Consider the following 21,673-nt stretch of genomic DNA (forward strand, 5'->3'; position numbering starts at 1 on the left):
TATGGTGTCTATGGTGAGTTCTTCTTCTTCTTCAGTGAATTTTATTGGCAGTTTGCAATCTTTGTGCATTACCGCCATCTACTGGATTGAGGTGTGATCACATTGGGAAGTCATAAATAAATGTATATAAAAAATAAAATAAAATTTAAAAGAAAGGAAATCAGAGCCCAAGCTTCAGCTAGCGCTGCGTGTTCAGCTCCTCCAGCTTCAACTTCAGCTCAAACCTCCAAAAAAAAAAAAAAAAAAAAAATGATTGGGCTAAAGTCTTCTTGCTAATTGTGTTTCTTTTATAAACTCTATCACTGCTTTGGTTGTAGACTGTGTTCCAGGTAGACTCAACAGGTTACTCAAAGTAACAGAGTTCTTTGTTACCCTCTTAAATATTTCTCTTTTTTCAGAGTACTGCCTACATGTCAGAAGTACATGCTTCACGGTTTCTGTTTCCGTACAATATGGGCACATTCCTGTCTCATGTTTCCCTATTGTGTGTAAACCGCTATTCAGTCCTGTATGTCCTAACCTTAGCCTGGTGAACCAGGTTTCCTCCTGTCGTGAAAGTGAGCTGATCATTTTAACTGTTACATTCTGTTGAATACTATATAAATGCCTACCGTTTTCCCCCTTATCCCATTTATCTTGCCAGAGTTTATGAATACCATCTTTAATTATTGTTTTCAATTCTGATTTGCTAAGTGGAACCTGTACTTCTACTTGCTCTGCTTTAAGTGCTTCTTTTGCCAACTCGTCTGCCCTCTCATTGCCCTCAATACCTGTGTGCGCTGGAACCCAAGTAAACTGTAATATTAGCTTCTGTTGAGTTAGCCTGAAAATCATCTGATGAACTTCATCTAAAAGATCCTGTCTGCATGCAGATTTCCCAGTCTGAATGCTAGTTAGGGAGGACATAGAGTCTGAGCAAATAACAGATTTATATGGCTTCACTTCTTCTACCCACTGTAGTGCCATTATGATGGCCATCATCTCTGCAGAGAAGATTGAGAGGTGGTTTGAGGTTCTTTTTTGTATTATAACTTTATATTTAGGAATGTATACCGCCACACCTGTTTTACCTGCTGGCTCTTTGGATGCATCTGTAAATATTTGTACTGTGTCATCATACATTACTTCTATGTACTGCTGTACACTTTGAAACAATCCCGTCTTGATTATATTTTTAGCTTCTAAATTAACTACAGGATAGCAGAAAAACCAAGGTGGAATTGTGCTCAATTTAACATTTTTGCTGCAAGGTATAGTACTGATTCCCATGTCAGCTGCCTCTTTATTACTGTTCCATCCAAAACTACTGTTCACAATGCGACCATATTCCCAGCATTCTTCTAACACCGGTTTTGTAGGATGTGTATTTTCATGCCCTTGTAAGTTTACCCAATATGCAAGAGAAAGTTTTAACCTCCTAAGATTTAAAGGCATCTCCCCTACTTCTACTTGCAGCGCTGGGGTAGGTGATGTTCAGAAGGCTCCACTACACAGCCGGAGAGCTTTGGCCTGCACCCTCTATGGTGAGTTGCCAGACTAAACATCTTGATGTAGGTCTGGCTTGCCAGGCTAGTAAACAGAGTGATACAAACAGTGAAACGGTTAGAGTGCTGTAATCACACGGCTAGAAAAGGCTATCAGCCAATCAGATTCGAGAACCAGAAAGAGCAGTTGTATTAAGTGCTTTGTTTTGTGTTTATTTTGTTTTTGAGAAGAAAGCATGCAGCACATATTTACATATTCATCTAAACATTGCTCTCAGCAGTGTGGGCGGTGTCGGATGTTCACCAAAAGTATGCTGGTCACGTATTTCGAACTTCGACTTTCGAAAAAACACTCCGGGAGTATATATCAGGGCCTTTAATTTATGGAAGCAGATTAGTCTCAAATATAATTCACGCAAAAAACATGATTCACAAATGCGTAGACAATTTCACATGCATGAAACCTAATTCACGTGCACACAAAAAAAATCCACGTGCGTGAAAAAAATATATATTCACAAAAAGCAATTCACATGCGCAAAATAAAATTATATACTCATAAAATACATTTCACAAATGCAAAACACAATTTGTAGATATACAACTGTGCACAAAAACCTTTGAATGTTTAAAATGTACGAGTGTATTCTTGCATTTGAATGTGCAAATCGTCATTCACGTACGAATCGCCTTAGATATGTGTGTGTGTGTTTTTGAGACTTTCCTGGCAGCATAACACTCGTAACACAGAGCAGTCGTACTCTTTAGCCAATCAGATTTAAGCTTATCAATCGACCAATCAGTATCACGTGAGGGCGGGCCTACCTACATGTTACGTCATCAGCTTTCGACCAGTTCATGACTGAGCAGAGGTAAGTGCAGTTAATCGTTCATTTCTGTGTTAACTGAAGTTAATAAAGTTTGAGATCAGTTGAAGCAATAGTTTATGAACTATTAACTGATGTAAGCAAGTGTTGTTGTAATCAGATGTCCCATATCGTGTCAAAAATGAAGAAGAATGATGCTTGTTTTGTTGTATGAAGGTACAGACAGCTCTCACAGTACAGCTACAATCACGCTAATGATTGCAAAACAATCATCTATGGTCAATACCCATCGAGATTGTTCTTTAAATAGTGAATAGACCTATTTTAATGAGCACCCAGTGTTTTTGCCATTTGTGTATGATGTTAAATTATTATTAACACTTGTTTCCCTGCATTTTATCAGGATTACTCACCTTTGGTGTGACATCTGGATAGCAGTCACGAACATCTTAATTCATGTTGTTTCTTAATTCTCTTTTATACTTTATTTTTTATTTTTATTTATGTCTTAATTGGTAACAGTTTATTAAAACGTTTCATTAGTTAACATGAACTAATAATGAACTGCACGTGAACAGCCTTTATTATTTTTTATTAATGTTAACATTTACTAATACTTCATTAAAATCTTGTTAACATTAGTAAATGCACTGTAAACTAACAATGAACAGCTGTATTTTTAACTAACGTTAATAAAGATTAACAAACACAGCAACAAATGTATTGCTCATGGTTATTTAATACATGAACTAATGTTAACTAAGTTATTGTACCTTATTGTAGAGTGTTAGCAATATATTCAACATGCATTTCCTTATGTTTTGTGCTGTATTGTCATCGCAAGGTTTTTAAATAAGGTTTTTTATTGTCATCTTAAGGTCTCAGGACAATATTGTGAAGCATTAATTTTACTTTGCCTATAGTAAAATAGACAAATCTGATTTTATGCTGATGAGACAAAGGTACTTATCATAGAGAGGCAATTAAGATTATGCGACTAAGATTACTCAGTAAACTCTATTCAAATACCATCACTTAATTCCCCACGTCCTCTGTCTGCAACTCTTGTACTATAGGGTTTTAGTACTTTAAATATCAGGACAAAATCTTATATGTCCTAACAGAGAGGTCTACTGATGACCGGACTGAACACAATTCATTTTTTAACTTTTCACTTGATGTATTGCACTTATATTTATATACTCTAAAAGCAAAGTACACTCTGACTGGATCTCACAACTCCTGAAGAGACGTATATTTCTCTGTACTGAATATTGTGCTTCACAGTTTAGACTGTCAGTTCATGATCTTCATATGTAACAGGAACATTAATCATGATCAAGTCATTTTATATATTTTATTCCCAAAGGATTCAGAAACTTTCAAATTAATAAAACGTGCACATCAAATTGAACTATGTCTGAATCTTTTAATTCTTACAAGAACATTTAATAATGCATGCATAGCAAGGCTTTATTCCTAAAGTGTGTACATATAGTCCGCAGGAGACAAATTAATACAGTAACAATGCATCACTTTCAACCACTTGTTGAAACAACTGTCAAAATGGATGGCTTGCAACATGACTGTTTTCAAAGAATTACAGTAGAAATGGTAAGATCACAGTACTGGTTGTCTGCAACTTCATACATCATCTGTCTTGGAAATCTGAAACAATAAAACTACATAATATATGCAGATCAAAACATGTCTCCTATATATGCACGTCATTACATACATTATCATAGGTTGAATGTGTGGTGGACAGGACATGAAAATCCATCAATACTAAAAATAAATGTTTATATTCACATGTGGACTAAACAGCAGTTAATAAACTATTGCTTCAACTGATCTCAAACTTTATTAACTTCAGTTAACACAGAAATGAACGATTAACTGCACTTACCTCTGCTCAGCCATGAACTGGTCGAAAGCTGATGACGTAACATGTAGGTAGGCCCGCCCTCACGTGATACTGATTGGTCGATTGATAAGCTTAAATCTGATTGGCTAAAGAGTACGACTGCTCTGTGTTACGAGTGTTATGCTGCCAGGAAAGTCTCAAAAACACACACACACACACATATCTATGGCGATTCGTACGTGAATGACGATTTGCACATTCAAATGCAAGGATACACTCGTACATTTTAAACATTCAAAGGTTTTTGTGCACAGTTGTATATCTACGAATTGTGTTTTGCATTTGTGAAATGTATTTTATGAGTATATAATTTTATTTTGCGCATGTGAATTGCTTTTTGTGAATATATATTTTTTTTCACGCACGTGGATTTTTTTTGGTGTGCACGTGAATTAGGTTTCATGCATGTGAAATTGTCTACGCATTTGTGAATCATGTTTTTTGCGTGAATTATATTTGAGACTAATCTGCTTCCATATTAATTAGCCCTTAAAGCTTGCACTCACATGTGTTGCACTCTCATGTTAAGTGCATTTTTGGGAAACGAGATCGTTATCAGGAATCGTGGACCTGGCGAACCATCGTGGACCAACGTGGACCAACCATCGTGGACCAACGCGAAATCTGTTCCAGTCGTGTGATATTCACCCTGTAAAAGCACTCTAACCATTTTACTGTTTGTATTACTCGGCTTGCAGCTTGCCATGGCGATCGAACAAATCCACCATATTAAAAAATAATAATACTGTTGTTGTGTCACGAAATGTAGTTTTAAGAGTTTTTAGGCGATAATGTAGGGAATGCGTCTGTGCGTGTGTGCTCTAACTAAAAAAATAAATACAAATAAATAACTAAATAAAACGCTGTTGAAACGTGTAAAATGAATAGGCCTAGATACATTTAAAAAAAAAACTCCCAAAAGTCAATTTGTATTTGGCGGGGATATAGCTAGACAATTACGACATATGTTGTTTAGGATGTAGGCTATTCTTTAAACGCAACAACAAGATTTAAAGTATTTTTTCTTCTTCAGTATTTGTACAAAACGGCCTCCCACCGTCGCGGCCCTTGTGCGCATGAGCCAAGCGTAATAGAGTCCATGAGCTTCACCAACACAAGCGTTAAATCGCGCAGGACTGAACGCCTCTATCACGATGGACAGAGAATGGCTTTTACTTCGCCATAAAAGATATTGTCTTTAGAAATGTTTTTTTCTTCTTCTTCTTTTCTTTTCTTTTCACATATTTCTTTTTCTTTTTTTTAAGAGGGAAATGTGCATGCGCTACTATGGTTCAGCACTCTGGACAGCGCGCGCGAGTTGAGCCTAATATGACTTATTAGGCAACCGTAATTATTTTGTCTTAGAAGAATCATGCAGCTGATAACATTCATCACCAACTGGGGCAAATATATGGCAAGGGGACTTCTGAAGTGAGAAATGGACTTTGCGGAAATTCTATTATCTTTGTTCATCGTTGTGGTTGCGATTGTTTCTTTGTTGTCGAACTTACTGGTGTTGCTATGTTTCATCCACAGCAGCGAAATACGCCGACAGGTGCCAGGGGTGTTCACCATGAACTTGTCGTTTTGCAACATACTGATTTCTGTCCTGAACATGCCGTCCACTTTAATTGGGATTGTAAAACACCAGCAGCCTTTTGGAGACTGTCTCTGTGGCACGCTAAGCTTTCTGGAGACCTTTCTGATAGCCAATAGCATGCTAAGCATGGCAGCCCTCAGTATAGACCGCTGGATCGCCGTAGTTTTCCCTCTGAGTTACTCTAGCAAAATGCGCTACCAGGACGCGTTGGTCATGGTGTGTTATTCTTGGCTTCACTCGTTCACGTTCTCTCTCATCCCGGTGTTTTTCTCATGGTTTGACTACAGTCCCATTTACGCATCCTGCACGTTGCATTTGAGCGAGGAGAGCACACGGATTAAGTTTACTGTGTTCACCATTTTCTTTCATGCCACCAGCTTTATGCTCTCGCTTCTGATTTTGTGCGTTACATACTTAAAGGTGTTAAAAGTTGCACGCTTTCACTGCAAGAGGATTGACATTATAACCATGCAGACCCTCTTCTTACTGGTAGATATTCATCCAAGGTATTTATGACCATTTATTCTTAGTAAGCATCATTGGGATGTTTTACCAGGTTTTACCATTGGATCATGTGTCATTAATATTTTGTAAAACTCTTTTGTATAGTGTTAAGCAGCGCTGTCTTTCAGAACAAAAGAGGAGAAAACAGCGCGCTACTAAGAAGATCAGCATTTTCATTGGATCTTTCATCATCTGTTTCGCCCCTTATGTTATCACAAGGTATGCCGCTTATTATTTAAAAGCTTAACATTTTACAAACCACTTGGTGCAAACACTTTGTAATAATCTGGGAGGGGTTGTTTATCAGACAGTATGATACAGTGATCATCTGAATATATAGGGAGGCTGATGAGGGACGCAACGAAGCGGTTTGCAGCGTTCAGTATACGTTCAATTGTGCATTATGATCTTAATTGCTTCCTTGTAGAAAAGTTTTACTCCTGAAAAGTAAAAAAAGTCCCTCGAAATGGCGTTATTTAATTGAGTCGTGACTCGTGAGATGACGCTAACCAGACAATATTTTTTTTTTTTCAAGAATAGCTCTTGCGCGCCAGAGGTGACAGAACACAATCACTTTTCGTCTCTAGAGGGATTCGCTAATGATCTTGAAAGCTCACCTGATCTAAAATAAATAAATCAATAAAAACAAATTTTCTCATCCATATTTACTTCTCAGTGCTCTTATACTGCTGTGTCTGTAACACCTACCATCCTTACTTCTCTTCCCTTCAAATAAAATGGTCACATATAATGTCATTTCGTTAACCACAGGATAGCAGAACTGATTTTTATTTTTGTTTTTATCTTTTGACGGAGTAAAAACGAAACAATGATTATACTACAACAATAACAGCATTTTATTATTCATTATTTATATAGTTTTATATTTATATATAAAGGGCCTATTTATGTTTCATATTTTCAAAGTTACACTTAATATAAGCATTATTACCATTTATCATTGTTACCATTATGCATTACATTATAGAACTGTATTTTCCAATACAAATAGCCAAAATTGTCCATTGGTAAGCTACTCATTTCTCACATGAGAATGAATATGTTAGTTGTTTTGAAAATAACTCCAATTTTTAAAAAACAACTGTTACTTTTAAGGACTGAATAAATATTGCTGTTTATCAGTAGATTCTTTGAAAGTTATATTTTGAGTGAGAAACACATGTAAAACCTATTATGGTCTTTTATAAAATGAAAAACTTAATAGGTATTATTCCGTTAGATCACTTTTAAGTTATCTAACGGATTAATGCCTATTAAGTTTATCATTATATAAAAGACCATAATAAGTTTTGCTTGTGTTTTACACACAAAATATATTTACTGCTTAAACAGTCATGGTAAATTAATACTGAGTTGTGTGTTTGTGCGGTTCTTGTCTAGATGCTGTCATTATGTTAATAATGGCTTTGCCTCTGTTTCACAGGTTGACTGAGCTGCTTCCCTTTGTGGATGTCAACCGACACTGGGGTATTGTCAGCAAGTGTTTAACATACAGCAAGGCAGCTTCAGATCCCTTCGTCTACTCCCTCCTGCGACAGCAGTACAAGAAGGTCTTGATAACAGTGGCCAATCGCCTGTTGAAGCGTGATTTAAACCCATCCTCTGGACACAGCAGCTCTATGGACACAGAGAATGACTACAGTCTTCAGAGAATCAGCTAATGGCACTTGCACAAACAGGAAAAGCCTGTTAAAGGTGTTTGTTTGTGTGTGAAAGAATAGGACTGTGTGGTCACAGTTGGTGGCCTTTGCAATTTGGCAGCCAGTTTCAAACAGTTGGAGTCCTCAAAAAAGACATACAACTATTATACGCAATGCGACTGCAATTACTTTATTATCTCTGTTATATTTAATAATGATAACTCATTTCACTCTTAATAGTCTATTTTTAAACGCATTCTATCTACCACTACCCACTGTCTAAAAACAAAATCAACATTCAATCTTCATCACTCTCTCAGCCCCTCAGCAAGCACATTGGACAGCGTAATTAAAAGGCAGTGAGAGCAAAGAAATAAAATCTTGAGAACAACGATTAGATAAGTGATTTAATAGGAGTTAATAAAATATGAATACGAATAATCTACATCAAGAGAAAATATTTTACATTTAGGCCAATTCCGATTTTGACGTTAAGAACTTGGCTTTCCAATGAGACCTTCAAAAGCTCTAACAAGTTTATCCTTATTATCTCATAACGTTGTGTTAAATTGACATCTGGGCAAGTTTGTTCTTTCTTGCAGCATGGTGGACCACATATATGATTTTATCAGCCTCAAGCAGGAGATATTAATATATTTAAAAAAAAAAAATTAAGGGAAAAAAATTTTATCGAACAAACTGCCCGTAGATAGCGGCAAATCATTGTCTTGACGAGTGAGTGAATCATTTAGTCAAACGAATTGTTCAAAATGGCTAATTCATTCAAGGACAATGCAAGTGACTGTCTTTATGAGTGAGTCATTGAGTCATTCAGTAGACGGCAATGGCAATGTGGATTTGTTTGGAATTATTCGTTGACGAAATAGAGCAAAAACAGATGTTTTAAGTCTAAAATGAAAGCCACCTAATATTAATTGATTTATTGAACTGTTGTTTTCCAGAAAACAGCACACTATCATGCAAGAACTCATACAGGGAATTTTTTTAATATATCTCGAATTTTGGGGGCATTTTTATTCATTTTGGTGGTATTTCTGCCCTGAGCCCACATTCATTTTCTACCCTGGTATATGCACGGTGTAATGGTGGGGGTTGGGGCTCTTTTTCGACCAGCAAAGTGCAGAACATATAGGCTACATATACAGACTTACTACAAAAGCTGCAGAGTAACATTACACCACATATTGTTAACTTTCTTGTTAAAAGACGTTTTACTCAAAATGCATACTTGGACAGTGATGCATTTTATTATATCTTATTAAATGACATTAGTGAAAGAACAGCCAAAGCTACAAATCTCTACTACTGATGTCGGAGCTTTTATAGCTTTTAACATAACTGAATGTAGATTCCTATAACAGCTGTTCATAGTGCTAATACTTTGTGCTATTTGGTGGGATGTTGCAAGTTGTTTTTAAAAGATGACTTTGTTAAACTCTTGATGGATAGCTACTTTGCACAGTATAAGAAATGTATAGTGTACTTATTTATTTACAATGAATTCAGTTAAGTGGTTTACAGAGAACCCGAATTCAAACTAACGAAGTGCTTTATACTGTATTAGCTGTATTAGTGCGAGATTTGCTAACATTTGTTCAATTCATTGTTTTGTGAAAATGGTGCAATAAAGATATCTATATGAATAATGAAATAATGAGTAAACCTCTAAATGGAAACATGTACACTATTTTACTAAATTAATAGGAAAATTTATTGATTTGATTATTTTATCAGATTTATTTAATCAATGCTATGTATTTTTTTCTACTAGTGCAAGTTTAAAGATGGAACTAGTTAGTGACTTTTTTAGGACCTATGATCTTCTGATCATAAAGAAATAATAAATTGTTAGTCTTTTAAAACAAGTGTAAAAAAAAAGAAGAAATTGAGAAGAGATGAAACTCAAGAGTAGGCGTTGTTCAAAGGTCGGTGTCTGGGCTCTGCAGAACATCGCTATAGAGGTTTTCATGTTTGCTGTTATATATATATAATATATACTAGTGCTGTCAAACGATTCAAATATTTAATCGCGATTAATTGTATTAATGTCATAGTTATCTCGCAAATAATTGCAATTATTTGTAATAATTACATTTTTACATTTTTATCTATTCTAAATGTCCCTTGATTAATTTTTTTCCCATTATTTTTTTCCCATTTTAATGCTCTTATCAACATGGAAAAGTGGATCGGCTTGCTTTGTGCAAATGTTTTTTTATTGAAAACAACATTGGCATATACTGGAGTGTTCAATTTCACACTAACATTCTCACTCAGAGCAAATAATCGCATCAGAGCTGTGTGCTTGGCCATCAAGTGGTATTTCAGACTGGACGTGCTGCGATGATAGCTCAGTTCACAACAACAAAACACACAGATCACTTTGGTCTTGTCAATGGAACCATTTGGCAACTTTTTAAAAGTAAACTTTCCACTTTGTTGATGAGATGCACGATCTACTCACAACAATTGGTCCTACATCTACAAACCTTTTAATACTTGGAGATATGAATATCCACGTTGACACCCCCTCTTGTCGCTCAGCTGCTGAATTTTTACAATTACTAGACTGCTTGAATCTTACACAGCATGTCGATGTACCAACACACACCAGAGGGCATACTCTTGATCTGGTCATCACTGATTCTGCTTCCATAAATAACCTGCAAGTGCGTGATCTTGGCTTATCTGACCATAAGTTAATTTCGGTGGAACTGCCATTTTTGCCTACTCACTCCAAGCCTAAACGTCAAATCTGCTTTCGTAACATTAAGAAGTTTGACCCAGACTGTTACGCTGTCAAGCAAATGGAAACAGTGTTTGTGCTGCTTTGTGCGTTTTGTTTCTGTTTCCTCCATAGGTCACGTGACGTCTCGCCGACTGCTGATTGTGGGCGGGGCAACTGCTTTAAAGATGCCTTGGTTGACATCCGCTCTCTCTCTCACTCTCACTTCCGATCCGCTTCTGGTGGCAGACGGAGCGTAGCTCCGAGGTGTCCCGTGTGTTTGGCCCGTTATGCCTCTTTATGGAGTTTCCCCGTGTCGACTTGATGATCGTGTTTTTCTATAAGCACGTTCCTGGTGTGGAACTCATGTCTGTTAGATTTAGTTTATAACTTTATTTAGAGCTGGTGGTAATTGGTGTTGGGTTTTCACGTTATTTAGTTTAGGTTTAGTTAGAGCAGCAGTCAGAGAACCCGGAAGACTCACGGAGAACATTGTCGTTGGTTTTCGAACGGAAGGTAGGCAAGTGATATTTCTCCGGTAGACATGTGTGTGCAGGGTTTTCTTTCTGTTTGTTTTGTTACTTTATTTTTACCACCATGCTCTGTTTGTGACAAATTATTTATCATTTAAATCATTTATAAATAAATAATTTATGCACCGTCACTGAATCTCTGTGGTCTTTATATGTTATGATTTTCCATTTTTAATTCATTTAATGGGCTCGTAACATATAAATGGGGGCTCGTTTAGCCGGGTTTTGAACCATATTTGTCTTTTTTGGCATTTTTGAATAAATTCGATTTTCCCTTTGTGAAAATCTTTTTCCGTGGTGGTCGCACTGCGCGCTGTGAGTGCGCATTAGCTTGTTGTGATCGCCCTTTGCTCTTTTTGTGCCGTAGATTTTCGGTGATGTTTTTTTTTTGTGCATTTCCTTGATTGTTCGTTCGTTTAGGGAATTTTGTGTCACTCGTAATGTTTGATTTAGACGCGTTCATTCTTGCTCCTTCAGAGGATATTTTGTTAACTGTAACGCGTGATGACCTTGTTAGAATCGCTGGCCACTATAAGCTTGAGGTGAGTGGTAGCCCTTCCAAGGCTGAGCTTCAGGATAAGCTTATTGAAGATTTGCGAGAACTTGGAGTGTTTGGGAAAGTGTCTCCTGATGTATCTATGTCGCCTGACCAGGGTAGGCGTCTTCCTATTGAACTTTCACCTTCACCTAGTAAAGCAGCACTAGAATTGAAACGTTTACAGTTAAGAGAGAAGGAAATTGAATGGGAACGCGAAAACTAGATTAGAGGCTGATAGGCAGATAGTACGAGAACGAGAAAAAAGGGAACACGAATTTAGATTGAAAGATCTTGAGTTTGCGCAAGCATTACGCATTAAAGAACTTGAATTGAAGGCTCGTGAAGCTGGTGTTTCATTCAAGTCAGATCAATTTGACATAACTCGTAACATTCACCTTGTTCCACCTTTTAATGAGAGCGAAGTTGATACGTTTTTTGCACATTTCGAGCGCGTAGCAACAACATTTAAATTGCCCAAAGAAATTTGGACCATGACGTTACAATGTGTTTTCACTGGAAAAGCGCAGGAAGCTTATTCCTCATTAACACTCGAAGACGCAGCAGATTACGAAAAAGTTAAACATGCTGTTTTACGCATTTATGCTCTTGTGCCTGAGGCTTATCGACAAAAGTTTCGTAGTTATCTTAAACCTGAAGCTCTCACTTATGTCGAATATGTTAGAGAAAAAGAAATGTTATTTGATCGCTGGCTTAGTTCACAGGAAGTAACAACATTCCAATCTCTTCGTGATTTGATTATACTTGAAGATTTCAAAAACGGTCTTCCTCAAACAGTCGCTACCCATGTTAGTGAGCATCAGAATCTGACTCCAGCTCGTGCAGCCGTTCTTGCGGATGAGTATGTACTCACACATAAGCGTGTTCCTTCTAATTCTAAATTTCCACAAAACGTTTCAAGTCATCCAAATATGTCAAAAATGTCTAAGGAGATTGTGCCTGTTCCTGCCCGCTCTTCAGACTGGCGTCCGTCCGGGTCTAACGCTACAGCTCCGACCTGTGCGTATTGTAAGAAACGTGGTCATGTTTATTCCCTAAAGCGTAAAAATAAGGCAGTGAGTCAACCAGCTCCTTATAGATCAGAGGTGGGTTTGTGTGTTTCGAATTTGCCTGTGTGTAGGGACGACACCAATACTGCCAATCACAGTTTTGCGCCTTTCATAACCAATGGTTTTGTCTCTTTGCCCGGTGAGTCTGGTGAAAGCTTAAAAATTCCGGTAAAAATTCTGCGGGATACTGGCGCTTCACAGAGCTTTATTTTACAAGATGTGTTGCCTTTCAGTGATAAGACTTTTACTGGTGATAGTATTCTTGTACGTGGATTCGAAATGGGTTATGTTAATGTCCCTCTGCATGAGATTTCTCTTACGTCTGACTTAGTTACTGGCAATATTATAGTGGGTGTACGCCCCTCCTTGCCTATTGAAAACGTAGCAGTGCTACTTGGTAACGATTTGTGTGGTGGAAATGTTTTGCCTTGCCCCATAGTGTCTCATGCATCCCCAAAAACATGTACTGATGACCTGTCAATTAACTTCCCTGAGGTTTTTTCTTCTAGCGTGGTTACTCGTGCTATGGCGAAAAACGAAAAAGAGAATGAAATTGAGGATCAACTTGATCTTAGTGATACTTTTATTGCTCGACCTTCACTCTCAAACGATAGTGACTTATCTGGGAATTCTGTTTCACTGTCGTTTTCTTCTGATGTTCCTAATTTTTCTATGAGTCGAGAGCAGCTTATTAAGGAACAGAAAGTTGACCCATCTCTGTCTTCTCTCTTTTCAGAAGCTATGTCTGAAGAAGACATTGAGCATTCGCCACATGGCTATTTTTTACGAGATGGTGTCTTAATGCGCAAGTGGAGACCTCTTATGGCCTCAGCGCAAGATGAGTGGAGAGTTCTTTTTCAAATTGTTGTCCCAGTTTCGTTTCGTGATGAAGTTTTGAGTTTAGCTCATGACCATCACTTCGCAGGTCATCTCGGCGTAAATAAGACTACTGACAGAATTTTACGCCATTTTTTTTGGCCAGGTATTAAAAAAGATGTCGTGAGATATTGTCGAACATGTCACTTGTGTCAGGTTACTGGTAAACCTAACCAGGTGATTCCGCCTGCGCCTTTACAGCCGATTCCTGTTACGTCTGAGCCCTTTGAACACGTTATATTGGACTGTGTTGGCCCATTGCCTCGAACAAAGACTGGGAATCAATGGTTACTTACCATAATGTGTAGCTTGACTCGTTTTCCAGAAGCTATTCCGCTCCGTAAGATCACAGCTCCTGTTATTATTAAAGCCCTGATGGGTTTCTTCTCTCTTTTTGGCCTTCCAAAAACTATTCAGACTGACCGCGGTACTAATTTTATGTCCCGTGGGTTTGCACAAGCTATGCGTCAGCTCGCGGTCCACCATGTTACATCCAGCCCGTATCGTCCACAGACTCAAGGTGCACTTGAGAGGTTCCATCAAACTTTGAAAAGTATGCTCAAGTGTTTCTGTCTCGAGTTCCAGCGTGATTGGGATGAAGGTGTTCCGTTTGCTCTTTTTGCTGTGCGCGAGGTAGTACAAGAGAGTTTGGGTTTTAGCCCGTCAGAGCTGGTTTTCGGGCACACGGTTCGTGGACCTTTAAAGCTGTTGAAAGAGTCGTGGCTTACTGAGCCTAAAGAGTGTCCCAGTTTGACGGATTATGTGTCCAATATGCGTAGTAGGCTCAGTCGTGCATGCCAGTTGGCTAGAGATAACTTAGGTCTCTGTCAAAAGAGAATGAAACAGAGGTTTGATCAGAGGGCTGTTTCCCGAAGTTTCAGTCCTGGTGATAAAGTTCTTGTGTTGATTCCTGGGATGGGCTCTGCTCTGCAGGCTCGTTACAGCGGTCCTTATCGTGTCGAACGACGAGTGAGTGATTTAAACTATGTCATCGCCACTCCAGATCGAAGGAGAAAGACCACGCTATGTCATATTAATCGTTTGAAGTTGTTTTGATCGAGGAGAAGGTTCAATTTCGGAATTCAAGTCGCCTTGCTCTTCAACTGTCAGAGATAATGTTAGCGCAACAAAAGTGACGCTGTCCAAGAAATGTGGTGCTGAAGTTGTTTCCTCACTGGCGGTCGCGGCACAAGTTGAAAATGTGTCTTCGCCGGTACAACAGGGTGCTGTGACTAGTCTTTTATTTGAAGATGAGGGACGTATTCCCTCGAGGGAGGTTATTGAAGGGAGAATGAAGAATTCTGAGGTTCTTAATGATCTAGATTTATTTTTGTCTAGTTTATCCACCTTAGAACGTAATGATTTAATCTCTCTGATTAAGCAACATGAGAATTTGTTTCCTGATGTGCCTCATCAGACAACGGCAATTGAACATGACATTGATGTGGGCGCTACGTGCCCAATTAAACAACATCCTTATCGTGCAAATCCACACAAGAGGTTGTTGTTTCAAAATGAGGTGAAGTTTATGCTGAAAAACGGCATTGCGGAGTCTAGTAATAGCCCATGGAGTTCGCCCTGTTTATTGGTTCCAAAGAGTGATGGTTCCATGCGTTTTTGCACGGATTTTAGGAGGGTGAACGCCGTTACAAAACCTGACAGCTTCCCGTTACCGCGTATTGACGATTGTGTTGATCGTTTGGGCTCAGCTGTATTTGTCAGTAAAATTGACCTATTGAAGGGTTACTGGCAAGTTCCATTGACACTCCGTGCCAAAGAGATCTCAGCCTTTGTGACACCCGATCACTTCCTACAGTTGGGTGTCTGTACAGACCACAACCCTTTGGTTTTTCTTGATCGCATGCGCAATTCTAACCAGCGCTTAATGCGGTGGAGCTTGATTCTACAGGGCTGTAACATGGAGATTAGGCACATCCGAGGACGTGACAATGTAGTTGCCGATGCATTGTCTCGTGCTTAATAGGAGAGTATGGTAAATAAATTGTGGTATAATAAAAAAAAAAAAAAGTATTTGTTGCACTTTATTTTTTTTTTCTCTGTTCAGTTTAGCAGGTTCTTGGAGCCATTGCTGAATGTGGGTTTGTAAGTGTTTATTTGTAAATATTTATTAAGTTGTTGGCTTACACCCCAATTTATTTTCTTTAAGGGTGAGGGTGTTACGCTGTCAAGCAAATGGAAACAGTGTTTCTGCTGCTTTGTGCGTTTTGTTTCTGTTTCCTCCATAGGTCACGTGACGTCTCGCCGACTGCTGATCGTGGGCGGGGCAACTGCTTTAAAGATGCCTTGGTTGACATCCGCTCTCTCTCTCACTCTCACTTCCGATCCGCTTCTGGTGGCAGACGGAGCGTAGCTCCGAGGTGTCCCGTGTGTTTGGCCCGTTATGCCTCTTTATGGAGTTTCCCCGTGTCGACTTGATGATCGTGTTTTTCTATAAGCACGTTCCTGGTGTGGAGCTCATGTCTGTTAGATTTAGTTTATAACTTTATTTAGAGCTGGTGGTAATTGGTGTTGGGTTTTCACGTTATTTAGTTTAGGTTTAGTTAGAGCAGCAGTCAGAGAACCCGGAAGACTCACGGAGAACATTGTCGTTGGTTTTCGAACGGGAGGTAGGCAAGTGATATTTCTCCGGTAGACATGTGTGTGCAGGGTTTTCTTTCTGTTTGTTTTGTTACTTTATTTTTACCACCATGCTCTGTTTGTGACAAATTATTTATCATTTAAATCATTTATAAATAAATAATTTATGCACCGTCACTGAATCTCTGTGGTCTTTATATGTTATGATGTTCCATTTTTAATTCATTTAATGGGCTCGTAACACAGACACTTTGACCCTGGATCTTCACCATCTCTCCTCTGCCAATCTTTCATCAGCCAGTGAATCAGTCACGTTTTACAATAATTCACTCTGCAGACTTCTGGATCTTCATGCCCCCATCAAGACCAAAACAGTATCCTTTGTACGCTCAGCCCCATGGTACACCTTGGAGCTGCGGAAAATGAAGGCTCGTGGCCGTATCCTTGAGCGTTGTTTCAAAACATCGGCACTAACTGTACATAGACTAGCCTATAGAGATCACCAACAAGCCTACTCCAAGTCACTTCAAGATGCACGGTCACAGTTCTTTTCGGACATTATCAACAACAATCCTGGAAACTCTAAGCAGCTTTTCTCTACAATAAACCATCTTCTTAAACCCCAGACTAAAACTCTCACAGAAAACACAGAGGAACGCTGCAATAACTTCATCACTTTCTTTAGAACAAAAATTGACTCCATCCGATCGCATCTCCCTGGTTCCTCTGCACTACCTGCCCTTTCTGTCAGTTCACAGTCAGGTTTCTGCCACTCTCTTCATTGCTTCTCTGAAGTTTCACAACTTGAAATTGAGGGAATCATAAAAAAAATTAAATCATCTTCCTGTGCCCTGGACCCCTTTCCCACTATCCTGATAAAATCGAATCTTTCTGCCATAAGTCCCCTCATCACAAAAACAATTAATCACTCGCTCCAGTCTGGCCATGTTCCTTCCCCCCTCAAAATTGTGTCTATCACACCACTTCTTAAAAAACCCAGTTTGGACCCGGAAAATCTTGCCAACTTCAGGCCCATATCCAAACTTCCATTCCTTTCCAAAGTATTGGAAAAAGCAGTTGCTGCTCAGCTCCAGGACCATCTTCAACGCCATAACATGTACGATAAGTTTCAGTCAGGCTTCCGGCCCGCCCACAGTACAGAAACAGCTCTGGTCAGAGTTACGAATGACCTTCTGATGGCAGCCGATGCTGGCTCCCCCTCAATTCTTATCCTCCTTGACCTCACAGCAGCGTTTGACACTGTCGACCACAACATCCTTCTCGACCGCCTCCACAGTGATATAGGACTATCAAATTCTGCCTTGGACTGGTTCAAATCATACCTTTCTGGAAGGACCGAGTACGTCAGTTTGGGTGGAGCTAAATCTCACCCACATGCTGTCACATGTGGTGTTCCTCAAGGGTCGGTACTTGGTCCAACTCTCTTTATTCTTTACATGCTCCCTCTTGGCCGCATCATCAGCCAGCATGGTATCTCCTTCCATTGCTACGCTGACGATACACAACTCTATCTCAAAATAAACCAAACCCTGCCCCTCCTGGCTGCTCTGCCTTCATCTTCTTCAACACCACTCCTACTGACTTCCTGCTTGGAGGAGGTAAAGGCCTGGATGAGTCAGAACTTCCTACAGTTAAATTATTCCAAAACTGAGGCAATTCTTGTCGGCACTCCTCAGCAGGTTCAGTCGTCCCTGATAACCTCTATCACTTTTTCTGGAAAAGACATCCCTCTCTCATCTACAGTAACCAACCTCGGTGTAAAACTTGATTCTCACCTCACATTTGACAACCATATCAAACTTCTGTGCAAATCATCCTTTTTCCATCTTAGGAATATTGCCAAACTCCGTCCCACACTCACTCTTTCTGACGCCACTAAACTTGTCCATGCCTTTGTCTCCTCCAGGCTGGACTATTGTAACGCACTTCTGTATGGGATCTCTAGCAAGAGTCTGCAGAAACTCCAACACATACAGAACAGTGCTGCTAGGATCCTAATGAGAGTGCGTAAATATGAACACATAACCCCCATTCTTCAAGCACTTCACTGGCTCCCCATTTCCGCCAGGATCCAATACAAAATCACTCTCCTCACCCACCAATGCATTCATGGAAATGCTCCCCCTTACCTCAAGGAACTTCTCACCAAACAAGCATCAACCAGAAACCTCCGCTCACAAAATGGCAATCGTCTCCGTCCTCCCAGAACCAAGCTCCGGACCATGGGAGATCGTGCTTTCTCCTCTGTTGCCCCGCGACTGTGGAACTCATTGCCAGACCACCTGAGGGTTCCACAGCCAGTTGATCATTTTAAAAAAGACTTAAAAACCTTTTTATTTAAAATTAGCTACAATTAATGTGAAACTGAACTGTTTTTATATTTAATGTTTTTCTATTCTTGTCTTTTCTATTTTATTTTTATTTATTTTTTGAAATATGTAGCACTTTGGGATTTGTTCGCAAATGAAAAGTGCATTATAAATACAATTTATTATTATTCTTATTATTATTCAGAATCTTATTGGCATCCATTTCGCCGTCTCACGCTCGCCATCCACTCAAAACGTAACGTTAACCTACTACTCTATTATGGGATCAAATTCCCGCCAAATATATAGCGGTCACGAATAAAATAATAATAAGCGTGAATCAAAAATTTAAAAAGACATGTAAAAATATATTGCACAAACTGAAAAAAAAGAATGCAAAATGATCAGAATAGCAAACAACGTGGTCACGGATCAAAATATAATAAGCGTGAGTCAAGAAATAACAAGCATGAATAAAAACTTTAAACACATTCAAAGTTATTTTGCAGAAAACTTAGAACTTAGAAACAGAGAACTTTTCCTTGGTTTTATTACTGTGTTCTTTGTGCTTTCTTGCATTTTCTGCTCATATTTTACTCTTTTGTACGCTTGTGCTGTTTTTCTCTTCGCTCTTCTTTCTATGTTCTGCGCTTGCTTTCCCAAATGTTGCAGTTCGAGTTTCATGTAAATTAGGGTGGGCTTAAGCGTCACCATTGGTCCACTAGTTCTAGATTGACAGCTACTCCTCTAGCCAATCAATCGAAGTGGGGAGTTGACGTCACACCAATGCGACTCGTGGCTACTGATGCTTACTTGTTATACAGGGGAAGATGACCGTCAACTCAGTTGGCAAAAAAATTTCCGTGGCAGGACACCTTTAAACTGCATGTGTGCCTGCAACTCAACCTTTTGCCGGTATACGTATACCTGGCAATATGGTATCGTTAAATTCGTCATCCTAACGATGACCTGTTACAGTTATGCCTGTCTGATTATCCATCATTCACCTCTAATGCACTGGACCTGGCACCGCGAGCGTCGATCTTCTCCGAGCAGTAACTTGCCACCACCTACTGGCCGTTTTACTTTCATATTTAATCAATAACAAGGATGGGTAATGTCGGTCCTGGGTGCAGAGTTTAGCTCCTCCAACCCTAATCAAACACACCTGAACAAGCTAATCATCGTCTTTAGGATATTTAAGACAGGTGAGGTTTTTAATCGGAGTTGACGCTAAACTCTGCAGGACAGCGGCACTCTAGAAACAACGTTACCTATCGCTGATGGAGATGTTGCTGTATTCAAATTTTAAGCTATATTTAAAACATTAATCCTAAAGTAATATGCAATTATGTAGCTATGTAAGTAAACACAATAAGTTTGTAATAAATCACTGTATTAAATTCAACTGGTTTCTGTATATCTTCTCTGTAACACAATCATTTTCAATAATCTTGTCAAATTTGGCGTGGCTAATAAAAAAAGGTAGGCAATGCGTAGCGATGACAGGTCAAAGTCCTAAAGTCTTCAGACAATGGCCGTTTTTAACTTAGTTTTTGCAACGAATTGTAGTGTTTCATAACTGCAGGATGTTTTACTTACAGCAGCCTTAGCATATTGACATCATGAGCCAAGTAATATTGTTTAACACCAATTACCAGTGTGCACATTAACATTCTCATGTATCTCAAAAAAGATGAATTTAATTATTCATGTCCAGAGTTCAGATAGCTTTACTGCTTGAAAGTCTTCGTAAAGTTAAATTGAACTGCCGTCTTCCCCTGTATAAGTAAGTGCAGCACTCCTGAAAAAGAGTAAGGATTAAAGAAAAATGAAATAAAAGAGAGCGCAGCAGTGCTTCTTTGTTGTTATATTTACTTAGGGCGTTTTTCCACTGGGTTCGTTTGCTGCGGTCCGAACCCGAGTGCGCTAGTTCCCGGCGCCCCCCGCAGCGTTGGTCTGGTTTCACACTCAATTAGTTGTATCGAACCCAGGTGCATTTGCAGTGATCTTACGTCATCGCAAACGCAATCAAACAATGATATCGACAGTGATACGCATGCGCGGGATACTATACTTCCTGAACAAGCGCGCACCCGAGTCCGTGTTGCTTGCACATTAACGCGAACTGCACCACGGTTCGGGAGAAACCGAGCTCAGACCACCTCCTCCAGGTAGTCTCGGGTTCGGTACTCTAGTGCGCACCCGGGTCCGATGACAGCGTTCACATTAACGATTTTTCATGCGAACCGTGCCCCGGTCCGCACTAAACTGCCAGTGTGAGGGCGTTTTTCCACTGGGTTCGTTTGCTGCGGTCCGAACCCGAGTGCGCTCGTTCCCGGCGCCCCCCGCAGCGTTGGTCTGGTTTCACACTCAATTAGTTGTATCGAACCCAGGTGCGTTTGCAGTGATCTTACGTCATCGCAAACGCAATCAAACAATGATATCCACAGTGATACGCATGCGCGGGATACTATACTTCCTGAACAAGCGCGCACCCGAGTCCGTGTTGCTTGCACATTAACGCGAACCGCACCACGGTTCGGGAGCAACCGAGCTCAGACCACCTCCTCCAGGTAGTCTCGGGTTCGGTACTCTAGTGCGCACCCGGGTCCGATGACAGCGTTCACATTAGCGATTTTTCATGCGAACCGTGCCCTGGTCCGCACTAAACTGCCAGTGTGAAAGCGCCCTGAAAGCGCCCTCAGAATGAAGTGCATCACGGGCGCGCACCAACCACTGAAGTGTGCGGTGACGTAATCACGCTGGTATGCCAAGCGAAAATAATTAATTTAATAAATGCACATAACAAAGCACAAATAAGAAATTGAACAGTATATAAAAGTATTAGAAAAATAACATTTTAGTATATTATAATGGAATTGAAGAAATTGTACAAACATAAACAGCTTGTACTCCTACATAAGCATCAGTAGCCACGAGTCGCATTGGTGTGACGTCAACTCCCCTCTTCGATTGATT

General features: G+C 39.5%; 1 protein-coding gene and 1 long non-coding RNA gene across 2 annotated transcripts in view; one reads left to right on the forward strand and one right to left on the reverse strand.

The window, feature by feature from the left end:
* Positions 1-21,673, reverse strand: part of LOC309486307 — a 47,018-nt gene that overhangs the window by 11,109 nt on the left and 14,236 nt on the right. The gene's annotated exons all lie outside the window — the stretch shown is intronic.
* Positions 5,677-8,363, forward strand: gpr78b (G protein-coupled receptor 78b; the record flags this gene model as incomplete). The annotated part of the gene is made up of 3 exons (XM_082162094.1): positions 5,677-6,344; positions 6,448-6,561; positions 7,787-8,363. The coding sequence occupies 3 exons, from the start codon at positions 5,677-5,679 to the stop codon at positions 8,022-8,024; spliced, it is 1,020 nt and encodes a 339-aa protein (XP_082018220.1). The 3' UTR covers positions 8,025-8,363.

This window comes from Leuciscus leuciscus (genome assembly GCF_965113295.1).
Source record: "Leuciscus leuciscus genome assembly, chromosome: 2".
NCBI lineage: Eukaryota > Metazoa > Chordata > Actinopteri > Cypriniformes > Leuciscidae > Leuciscus > Leuciscus leuciscus.